At 42.6% G+C, this 12,539-nt stretch overlaps 1 protein-coding gene across 1 annotated transcript in view; it reads right to left on the bottom strand.

Moving 5' to 3' along the window:
* The window catches only part of Kcnq1 (potassium voltage-gated channel subfamily Q member 1), a 314,995-nt gene that overhangs the window by 158,086 nt on the left and 144,370 nt on the right, over positions 1-12,539 (bottom strand). The window contains exon 11 of the mRNA XM_051193455.1: positions 7,995-8,115. Coding sequence (XP_051049412.1) covers positions 7,995-8,115 — 121 coding nt within the window. The remainder of the gene's footprint in view (positions 1-7,994; positions 8,116-12,539) is intronic.

Here is a 12,539-nt window from a genome sequence, read left to right as displayed (position 1 = left end):
ACTTATTACTGTTCCAGTGCCAACTCATTACTCTCAGGACTTCAACCTGACCTTTACAAAAGGAGACCTAGGCTCTCCCAGTGACAGTGTATCTCAGAATGAACTTGGTTCTGCCTGTATTTCTTGTATGATAGTAGCACTTTTTTTTCCTTCATGAATCTTTAATTTTCCCTTCCGTGAAGCTGAGGACTGATCCACTACATGTTCTTCAACCTACCATGATATAAGTATGTCAGCCAACTGTAGCATCTAACACCAACCCTAGCCCCAGAAGTTCAGCACACGCTAGCTCATTCTTATCACTGAAAGCCACAGTTTGTGAATACTGTGGCCACATTTGAATTTACCTTTCCAACAGAGAGGTTCTTATAGTATCCCTATCACTCGCAGGGCCAATGGAAGGCAGGATATGCAACTTACTTTTCTGTAGTCTGCCTGAAGGTAGGTGTTTGGTTATCAAGTAAGCACAATGAGGATGGTATTAAATGACAGAAGCACATAGGGGCACCTGCAGCTGCCATAGACATAGTCCTCTGACCTTGCCTCTAGCTCTATCCCACCTCAGAGAAGAATTATGGGTTCTAGGTCCCTGCCTATACATCTTTTAACAGGAGTCAAAACAACCCATAAACCCATTCCCCAGCTACTTAAGGCTTTAGTCAGGATCTGTGGACTTCCCCTGCTGCTGTCTTACTCCAGAGCCTAGTACTCTTAAGTCTTCAAGTTCATCTTGTTTAATTCATCTTGTTTAGGACAGCACTTGGGGTATATCCTGACCCACTTGTATCTTGCATCCTATGGAAAATCATTACCTCGTAGTTTTTAAAGCTTTTGGATCAAACAAGCAATAACCTGGGGTCTCTTGTCGCAAAGGGACACTTTATACTGTCTAACATTTGTCCACAAATCAGGTATATTACTAGATACCTGACCCCATTTGCTGAATTTTTTTATATCAACTCGGGAAGATATATTCCTGATATGTTAATTAATATACAAGGGAAACTGTAGCTCACAGTTAAGAAAACTGCTCTAGGGTCCTGTGAACAGGATTGAATGAGCAAGCTTGTTAGGTTTGAAAGATACTGCTTAGCTATCGTGAGCCCACATCAAACCCAAGCTTCCCAGGGTTTCCTGGAAGACACTGTTCTTAGCCATTGCGAGCCTACACCAAACCCAACCATCAGCTGTTAAGTTTGAAAATCTGTGATACACATAAAACTATAGGACACAGTAAGAGAAGAAAGATGACCTAACTGAAGGACAAATCAGGACATGATTTCCAGAGTCCTAATAGGGTAAATATCTATTTTCTCATGCCCATCTAGAGGACTATCGCAGAGGGCATTTTTCATAGACAATGATGTTTATATATGTTGAAGCAAAGGCCTTACAGAGAAAGCAGAGGTAGTTATGAGAAAGCACTGTGGGACCCTGCATACCCCAGCCCTCAAGTCCTACTGGTAAAATTTAGTGATAATGATAGGGTAATGCTGGTTAAAGAGAAACAGAATCTGACGAGTGGAACTGAGGAGAGTCCAGAAGCAGAATCATATGCCAACAGTGAGGTGATTTGTAGTGATGCTGATATGGCAAGACAGTGGGAAAAGGATGGTGCTACATCAGACTGGATGTCCAAAGGGAGGAAAAAGCTTATCTTGACCTTGACTTCACATAGGACACAAAAATCGATTCCAGATGGGCTGCAGATCTACATGTAAAAGGTGAGCTTTTAAAGCTTTAGAACAAACCAGAATATCTTTATGACCTTGGAGTAGTCAAAGTTTCTTAAGTAGGACATAAACAATACTATCCAGAGAGGAAATGTTTGATTAACTGGACCACATTAAAATTAAGACCTTCTGTTCATCAAAAGAGACCAAGAGAAGGGGGCAAGGCAGCCTGCAATGGGGGCAATATTTAGAATCCATGTGTGTATCTGTGTATCTGACAAATGACTCAAATTCAGAACACCCGTAACATAGAGAGACAAAACTGCAACTGGAGAACAGCTTTCAGTATAAGATGGGGACATCTTAAAGAGAATGATAGATGTGACCAAGTAAGAATGTAGAATGAGATTCAGCTTATTGCAAATTACAATTACCATTTGATGCCACTAGATACCCATCAGGAAGGCTAAAGGGGAAACAGCAAAAATTCATGTGTATGAGGATGTAGAGAAACTAGAATATTCACATGATTCCAAGCAGGAGTAAAAATTGGGGTGACTGCTATGGGAAACATCCAGTCATTCAGTGACCCAGCATTTCTACCCTAGGCATTCAATTAGAGACAGCCATAAGTTTCATCTGCCTGGTGGCTATGGATAGTAAAATGAACAAGCCAAGCACAGGCCACTCAGAGGGAAGTGCCAGAAAGCAGCAGGTTCTTGGAACCACTGTCTTCTTGAGCCCTACAAGGGGGTTCTCAGACATCACAGTGAATGAAAGTGCCAGATACAAGGTGTATATGCTGTGTGCTTCATTTATGTAGATTTCAAATAGGCAAATTTGGCTATTGCTGTTAGAAGGGGAGCTTATGGTTGTTTGTGGTGTGTCAGTGGTAGGACATGAGATCCAGAGGGCTTCCTGGAAATTTTGTTGCTTTCTGTGGATGCTTGTCTCTCAAATAGGGAAAATGCACCAAGTGTGCACTGGAGATCTGTGTACTTTACTCTTTTGGTGCATTCCCTTTCTACTGTAAGTGTATAGCACAATGTCCTGTAGAAGAGTATTTTCTGAGCTTTACTAGAGACACAACCTAAGTACCCAGAGGGACTGGGCTTGCCTCCTGGCTACCTACCATCTTACTTAAAAGGATATATTACTCCAGTACCCTGTCTTAAGCAGGCTCTAAAGTTTCCACTTCCAGCTAAAGACAAAGTACGCAGGAGATATGTTTAGGGGCTCTCTCCTGTTATTTGGAGTACCTCTTTCTAATGGTATCACCAGTGTAGTATATGATTGTACATAGTGTTGCTTCCACTAGCATCCATTTAGCTAGTGTGGTCTTCTCTCAGAACAGTTCTAGGAGGTTTCTGCATCCTTTTCCTGTGTTTGGATGGAGGAAGTGAAACTAGGGAAGGTTAGGGGGCACTGGGGGCTGCCTGCAGCTGGGCCAGTGCAGGCTGGGAGCCAGATTGAGGGCATCTGATTCCCAGTTCTGTCTCTTTCCCACTGAGCCACTCCGCCTCGCTTTTAATTTAATTAGGAGAACATTTAATCCCCCGTGCATTTCAGAGACGGGTTTGAGCCTGGCCGGGGCCGTGTGGGGCTCTGACAGGGATCCTGTGACTCATACAGCCTTGCACAGCCCTCCCGGGAGGGCTCCCATGAGGCTTCTTTGGCACCTTGTACAGACAGAGGTGGTCTGGAGATTCACAGAAGACAGGACACTAGCCTGGAAAGACAAACTGGTCTCATCTGTTCTTGACAAGCCCCCTTCCCTATCCTCCTGGACACTACCCCCAACACGGCTTCTTAGTCTTCTCCCATCAACATTTGAAGGCTGAGAAGCCAAGTAAGAGAAATGGGTGCTCACTGAGGTGCCACAGCAGACCCTGATTGTCTCCAGGCCCTGAACATCCCAGGCAAAACTGTCCCAACAGAAGAGCTAGCCCCCTGATCCACTAATGCCCCCCTTTCAGGAAGGCATAGGCTGGCCCTAACCTTGCTGACAAACAGAATTCAGGAGACATTAGTAGTGATGTGGATGAAAGCCAGGCCACAGCGGCCTCCCTGGAAAAGAGAAACTCAAACGTCTTGGCGTGAGATTCTGCAGGGTCCAGGAGAAAGTTGAAGACATGGAAATTCTAATTAACGCACGTGGGACTGGTTTTGCTCAAGGATTTTTGAAGCTGTCATGTCACAGGAGGCCCGGCAAGCACATGCTCGCCCGGGAGGTGCTCATGGGCACCTGGTGGGATTCTTGCAATGCCCTAGCCTGTGTTCTTACTTTCCCTCTGACCTCTATACTTTCCTTCACCCATCTTGGTGAACTAGGAAGCCCCTGAATGTTCCCATTCCCCAGAGTAGGGTGACAGGCTTGTTAGTAAATAAAAATTGAGGCTGACAGTTGAAAATGTCACAACAGAAGAGTCAGAGGGGTCGGGGGAACTGACTTCTTTGAAGAAACCTTCAGGGAAACTATATGACAAGCCAGGCTGAGCTATAGGCTGCTGTGCTTATGGTAGGCTTGGTCTTTGGGGATGTTCATCTTGGGTATCCTTGTGTAACTGATAGAGCAAAGATGTGGGTTCCAGACAAGTTCTGATTGGTTCATCAGCTGGAGGGTGGAGGTGAAATGACTGTAGGAAAAGCTCACTGAGGCCACATTCAAACACTGTCCTTTAGATTTTAGGTATAGGCACTTATATTCTAAGCTCCATGTCTCAACATCCATGGGAGCTACCTGGAAACCTTATTTCATCTCAAGCAAGGCTAAGCATGTACTCTCTGTGCCAGAGTAGAAGTGGCAAGTCTTAGGGTTCTTTCATTCTGGAATTTGGGGAGTGCTGGAAAAGGAGTGACCAAGAGGAACTTTTGGATACTCTGCTCCCTACCAGCCCTAGGCTAAGAGTCAGAGAGCTGTGGCTTAGGAGCTTGATGATAGCCTTAAGAGGGTGTAAGAGGTATTCTCGAGGAGAAGGAAGACTTAGTAGACACTGGAAGATGAATGTGACTCCAATGGCTTCAGGAGTGACAAGAGTATTCCAGCTGGTGGGATACCACTCAAGGCAATGGATACATACAAGCCCTTGCCAGTTGCCCACAGTAAGCAGATTCCTGGGAACGTAACCTAACTACTAGATGTAAGGCTACCCACATCTCTTGTGGTAGTTCCTCTATATTTTGACATAGTTGGCTCTCAGAAACCTGGAGCAAGCCTTTAGGTTAGAAGATCCATGTTGAGGGAGCTTGAAAAATACAGGGCTCCCTTCCAATGATGTTAGAATCAGGAAGAGAACATCTGATTGAAATATGTTTGCAAGGCTGTGGCCCAGCTGCTTAGAGCTGGGTAAGGCCCGGGACATACTCTAGGAGCTGCTGGTGCTTGTCTATTGAGCTGGGGTCAGAGAAGCTGCTGCATTCTGAGCACCCTTCCCTGTTCATCAGTGGCTCTCTAGTTTTCAATAGGCCAGCATCTTGGCTTCTCCATCTCTAAATTATCAGAGGCCAACAAGCTCTGAAAAAGAGGAGCTTCACCCAGCCCCAGGGACCTTCCCATAATCAAGGCTACAGTGACCTCACCTCCCTGGGGCCCCTGGGCGGGGAGAGCTTGAGATGGAAACAAAATGTGTCTTTATTTATGCTTTTAATTTGAATTCTGGAACTGGCCCAGCATGGTAATACATTTAACATCAGTAAAATGCTGAAGAAAATTGGATCTGTTTTTTCTGCAACTGCCTCCCACCCACTCTGCCCCCTCCAAGACCCTAGTACACATCTCTGTCCCTGGTAGACACGGGCCAGGGTGTGTGCCTCTTTTTTCGTTATAGGTTCATAGGGCCAGTTGCCCACAGGAGCCATGCTGCATCACTGAGCTGCTGGAGCCTAGCTTAATTACAGACATCAATCAACAAGCTGACTGTGCAAGACGCAAAGGAATGCAGTCCTGGTGTGGGCACGTGGACCCCATACACAGTACCCATGATGGCCTGTCTGTTTCCCCAGGATGGGGAGGGGTCTTAGAAAGGCCAGTAGTCCTGGGAGCATATAGGGTTCTAGGACTCTTAACACCATGCCTGTGGGCATCCTCTTTATCAGGACCTTCAGCAAGGATGGCACTTGACTTCTAAGAAAGTGGGTATCCAGATTCTTTGATGCCTCAGCCATGACCCCCAACTCAGATTTGACCATATCTTTTTGCTGAAGCCTGTGATTTCTCTCAGTCCCTACTGTAGGCTTTTTAAACTCAGTACCACCATGGGCTCTTTCTTTCATACCTTCCCACCTTCTCAGCTTAGCTCACTTCCAGCTGTTGCATTTGGAAGAACTTGCTCTAGAAATGGCCTTGGTGTGTTCCTAGGTGGGGACTTGACTGAGTAAAGACTGTTAACCTCCTATTCAGAGAGCCTCCAGGAGTGCTGGCCTGAGAAGAGCTGTGGTACCTAGATAGATGGTGACACAGTAGCCAAGAAAGCATCTTTCACATCTTTGAGGCTCTGTTACTCAGAGGGAAAATAATTGAACTAGTTAGTACTTTGAGCAATGTTATCTTACTGACTTAGGGCTGCTTCTGGAACAGATGGGCAGTATCTGGCTCCAGGAGCTTTGAATGTACTAATATCAGCACAGGTGGCCTTTTGACCCCAAAGGGTTGACTGATTATAGGACAATCAATGGACTGAACTATCTCCAGTTATCCATCCTCCTCTGGGACCTCAATGGTACTTTCCTTCAGGGGCTTCACATTGGCCAGGAGCTGCAAAACATGTTTGTCCATCTGGATGGATAGTTTCTTGAGAGCCCTGCCCTTTCTTGGTACAAATACTTTTGTATCTGGAAGCTACTCCATGACCATAAGAATAAAATGGAATAGGCACCAACAAGAGGTGAGTATCAGGAGGATAGGAAGGCTGAGTGGACTCTCAAGGCTTAGGCAGTTCTCTGGGGCCTGTTATGGTTGCCATGGTGCTTGCTACTTACCATTTCTACTCCTAAGCAGGCACTGTCATATTGCATACAACACCAACCACAAGACAGCAGTGTTTATACTTTGAGTTCTCTTGTACCCTGGCCTTAATTGATTGAGAGCCTTAACCATGTTGTGCACTATTATTCTACCCACTGACACCAGCCTATACCTGCCCAGCCTGTCTGGACTCCTGCTTACACCTGTTCCTGCCTGTTAATACAGCCAGCCTGTAAGGCTGTCTTAGGAGGGAGAATATTTTCTGCTTTTCAATAACTTGCTGTCTCTCTCTGAGCCCATGGACACTCTCTACATCTTATAAACTATGAGACATTGGTAACCTTCCTTTGAATTGCCTGGGAAAATAGGGGCATGGCTTGTTTAATATAATCATCCCTTCTGACCTCAACTTGGCCTCAACTTGGCTATCTAGTTACTTAAAAGCTCCCAGCACCAGTTTCTTCAGTTACTGTGAAGTCCAGCCCACACTGTGAAGATAGCAAAGACAGGAAATCTAGGCATAGGCTAGAAGCATTATGACCAAGCACACATGGCTAAGTACATGAATTTCAGTAGAAAGAATGATAAAGTCCCAGTATGTAAACACCAGGAGGGCTAAGAGTGTAGCACTAACATCCTGACACAAAGACACTTTCCCAGGGGAGTACCCAGCAGTGCAGTGGCCAGAAGGGGTCTGAGTGACCTAACTGTACCACGTGGGTGCCTCTGTTGGGCTTTGGTGGGAACATTTGAGTCAAATGTTGTAGAGAAATCACACCGTGGCTCAGTACTGGGAATTGGCCTGGTGGTGCCGTGATGGGGGCGCCAACAGAGGAGAGGATGGGCATGTGTCCCAGGCCAGCTGTGCCTCAGAGCAAGGCCAACTGGAAGGCATGGAAAATCAGCCATTTCCTCCACCTGAAGGAGCCCCTGAGGACAGTAGCAGCAACTGGCAGACAGTACCCATCATCTGCCTGGTGGCTTTGGCCAATGTTCCATGGGGAAATGCTAAAAAACAAAGTTGACTCTTTTGAAGGAGTGGTGGAAGGAGATAGGGGAGGGAAAAACTATTTTCTCAGACACTCAAAGCATGAAAACAAGCGGGAAATGATCAGTCTGGCTTTCCATAAGGCAAAACAAGAGGATCATATTTCCAGATTTGGTGGGAAAGCCCCTGCTCTCCTCTCCTGCCCAAGCGCCGAGGCCAATCCCAGCAGCCAATGGCGCCAGGTTCTTAAGGATAGGCAGTGAGTTCTAGGTACTGGGTGAGTAGACTGCATTACAGCAAGAGGGTGAGCTTTGCCCTATGCCGGGCAGTTCCCTTGAGCCCCAACCTCTAGGGGCAAATGGACACTCACTGTGACACATGGGTGATGGGGGTCAGCAGTGTCTCCCCTTCCAGGTCCAGGTCCTCAGCAAAGCTGTTTGTTCTCAAGAAATGGGGTGTGCTTACTTCCAGCAGTGTAGGACTCTTCCTTACTGTGGAGAAGGTGTGGGGACAGCTCATTAGGCTTCAGTAGAAACTTGATCATGAAGGGGCTCCAGAGCTGGACAGAACTAGACTCAAATGCCCACCTCAACTTGCTATTGCTATGGGATAAACCCATGAACTCCCATGGTCAGTCAGGTGAGGAATGGAGACAAAGCTTAGAAATTTTAAGCCTCACCATTAGGTTTACACTGAGTGGAGTGGAATAGGTGAATGGGTGTTCAGATTGGTTCCCAGGTGCCTGGGGCCTCAGTATCTCAGATAAAGGCTGGTATATTCTCCTCAGTGTGCCCTGGGATTGAGGTTCAGATTGAGGACCTGTCCTCTCTCAGTTTCTGAGTCTCTCACTAGCTTCACACAAAACATTTGTGCCAAGAACAATTAGAGGCACTGACTCCTAGTGTTGTTAATACACATACACTGACAGATCAATGGGCCAAGCAGTAAAGGGTGCTAGTACTTCTGCCTTTTGGGGATCATGAGTTCTCTGCTCTGGCTATGTTGCTGTGTTAACAAGATGCACTTTGAGGGAGGCCCCCAAATTGTCCCAATAGCTGATTTCATATAGCTCTGGGGACTGATCCAGATCAGGCTTCACAGCGTGTTCCAGCTTACTAGTGTTTGCTCTCAACTCACTTTTCATTTAAAGTGTTTGATGTAGAGCGATTGAGTACTTCTAACAAGTGGAATAATGGAAAATTCACAGTGGTCCTCAATTATCATAAGTGTCACCTGCTGGGCAGATCCCTGGCTCGTCTTTATTCATTGCACTAGTGTATATGTGATGTTATACACATGAATGAGCCCCTGTTCTTGTTGGTTCTTTACTGTTCTATGACTTGCTTTTTTTCCAGGTATGCAATTATGCACCTAATGATCATTTTAGCAGCATAATAGCCCACAGTTTAGATCCACCACAGTTTCCTTACTCATCCTATATTTTATGGACATTCAGTCTCATAGTTTTATGCCAATCAGACAGTGATGCAGTATCCATTTTTATTGTTACACTAGGTCAAGTGAGATGGGTGTGTCTTTGGTAATATTGTTTTTGGATTGTTCTTCTATTAAGTTGTAGCAATTTTTCCCCCTTCAACTTTTCCATTCTTTGCATGGCCCATTAAGCATGGATAAAAACAGTTTTTTTCATTTTAAAGATTATTAATTCTTTGAAAATTTCATATAATTTTTATCATATTCACCCTATCTCCTCCCAAATCCACCCTTATCTACCTCTTTGTACCCCAAGCTTGTTTCCTCTTGTTTTAAAATTTAATAACCCATCAACCTCAATTTGTGCTATCCATAATACTTCTGAACATGTCCATATACTTTCTGGTCCATATCTGCTGGAGTGTGATTGAACTTCTAGGAGTCTGACAAAGAAAAACTGATTCTCCTTTCCAGAAGCCATTAACTGTCCATAGCTTATCAAAAACCTCTTGGGGTTCATGAATCTCTTCCCATTCAATAATAGAATGTTGACTGGCTTGATCCTGTAGACAATCATACAGCTGTTCTGTCATGTCCAGAAGTCAGTTTTGTTCCAGTCCTCTTCAGTAATCTTTCCATCCCCTTTTCTATAATGGTTCTGGGCTTTGGGGAGGGGATGGTTTCTCATTTTTCACCTTCACTGACTGCTTTCTGGCTTGTTTTGGATTATTCCTGGAATCGCCTGTTCATATTATTTGCTTGTCATTTAAAAGGAGCTTTTAATTCATTAGAGATAATAACCTTGTGTTAAATAATGCATAAACATCTTTTTAGTCTATGTTTGGCCTTTTAATAATATGTTGTTTTCTCATAGAGACTGTCTTGTTTTTTTTAACAGTGATGCTTTTACTTTATGAAATGAGTTTCCCACATCCAATAATGCAGTCTTTTACATTTATTTCCAATATAAACATAACAATGTGGGCACACATCTGTACCTGTGTATAAATTTTAACACAGTTAGCATTTATGCACAATGCAAGGGATGTTTAGTGTTCATAAAATGGAAAATTATCATGAACATGGAAAAAGTGTTGTAACAGCAAGCAGTCAAAGGAAACAAAATGACTACAACCTTCATGTACTGCTGGTTGGAATGCAAAGCAGCACAGCTGCTCTGAAGAACAGACTTCATAGTCTCTTATAAACATACGTACCACTTATGACTGAAGTATATGGAATATTTATGTTCACAAAAATTTGCACATGAATTATGTGTGTATGTACATATGTGTGTGTATGTACACACATATAGCAATTTTACGTCTAACTTCAAAAAACAACTAACAATCAAATAAACAAATTGTGGTATATCTGTTCCACCTATGCAATGGGATAATATTAAAAAAAAAAAAAACCATGGAGTGAGAAGCATAGTGCATTTTGCTGAGCAGTAAAAGAAGTAAGGTGTAACAGGATGTATACTGCATGATTCAGTTTCTAGGACAAGAATGCAAAACTTGTGGAACAATTCAGTTTCTGTTAGTGTTTTTGGGGAAAGGACATTTTTAGGTGAAGAAACTTCTTTGTATGATACTTAAAGCATTTGTCTAAATCCACAGGATTATACAACTTCCAAGTGAATATCCCTGTATACAAACAGGAAAAAAATCAAACAGATTATTGGAAGTTTCTGGGACAGAAAGTGCACCAAGATGAGTAGTTGGAAAAATGACACAGCACTGAAAAGTCAGGAAAGGAATTGGCCTATTGCTTTTAAAAAGAATGTTTGGATTGGGCACTGAACAACTTAAAAAATACTATCATTAACACAATATTCTTGTAGGTAAGTTTGTTTTGTACAGGTATCCTACATATCAAGGGTTATACAAGCCAGTATCTCTACTAGAAAATGGGAGCTGGGGATAAAGTAAGGACGAACTATTTGGTCAGAAGCAGTATAAACTCGAGGTTAGCTGCATATAGATACATACAACAAAACATGGATGTGTATGGACCAGTTATGTACATATTTCCTAGTTCTACCCGCTGATAGGAAATGTAAATAGTGACACTTTCATGCCAATGATCCAGACCTTATTTTCTAACACTGTTAGTTCTTCAGTAAAAGCCAATGTGGCTCTTTAGAAGAATGGGCACTTCTGGGCCTAGCACAGGGAAACTACAAGATGAACCTGAAAGGAAGTAAATGGAAGGCATGGCAAAAGGGTTCATGTACTGGTAATCAAAGCTAGAAAAAATTGAGCAACAAAATACTTAATTATACTTGAAAAAAATTCCAAAGTCCATATTTATAAACAAATAATTGAAAAAGAAATGAAGGGCTTTTTTACAGAACAATTCCTATAAACATAGAAGGAGTGAATTAACTAGGAGTATACCATAGAAAATTCTTGCTTCAAGAAAGATCCATAGATGAATACTAAAATTAGTAGGTGAAATCTTAAGTAGAAACTTCAGAGTCTTCCCCTACCCATATTTTTTTTCCAGTGACATTGATTGAATCCAGGGCTCCATGCATGCTAGACAAGCATTCTCCCATTAAGCTACATCCTCAGTCCCAAAATAAATTTTTATTGTTTTAGTGATTTTAACATATTCACAGAGTCTCTGATACTCTCCTGAAAGAAACAGAGTAACATTTCACATTCACCGATTGTTGGCTAGACCTGGTGACTTGCTCTTAATGACTAGGTATAAGGAAGAAGCAGCAGGTCAGTTGCAGTGAGCTACTAACCAGTGTAGTCAAGGTTAACACTACTAGCAGTAGATTATGCTGATAGAAGAAAAGAAAAACACCTTGACTTAATGACAACCACCAAACCTGTAAACCTATTCCAATTTGGGGAAAACGTTAGACAGACCCAGAGTAGCAATGATATAGGATGAGTATTCCTCAAAAGCATTAAGGCCAATAAGTTGCAGGCCATAGGATACTAAGGACCTGATGAATGAATGTAATGGTTAGATAGGCTCTTGGAGTATGAAGTAGTTAAACTGGGAAAATGACTAAATTATAGTTCTTTTTTTTTTTTTTTTTTTTTTAGTTTTCATCAATGTAAAATGGTTATTACAAGATACAACAGTGAAAGGTACATGGTAAAACTATTTTGTTTTTCTTCTGCAAGTTTATGTAATATATATATATATATATGCAAATAAAACATACAAATTAAAAGTGAAGAAAAGCAGCATGGCAGAAAAGATTCTGTATGTAAAGACAGATTAAAAACTGTGAGGAAAAGCACAAAACCTTAGAGACATTGACAAAGACAAACAGAAAACTGCCTTCATTACACTGATTTTATATATATATATATATATATATATATATATATATATATATAAATCAATCCTGAAAAGATTCTTCCTAAATCTTAATGAAAACTAAGGTTTGTGTGTGAACACTTTGATAAACTGGTTCAGAACTCATTTGGATGTATAAAAGACCAGGAAAAAA

The sequence above is a fragment of the Phodopus roborovskii genome, unplaced genomic scaffold (genome assembly GCF_943737965.1).
Source record: "Phodopus roborovskii unplaced genomic scaffold, PHOROB, whole genome shotgun sequence".
NCBI lineage: Eukaryota > Metazoa > Chordata > Mammalia > Rodentia > Cricetidae > Phodopus > Phodopus roborovskii.
The sequence above is the reverse complement of the archived record's forward strand: the minus strand, read 5'-3'. Positions and strand labels throughout refer to the sequence as shown.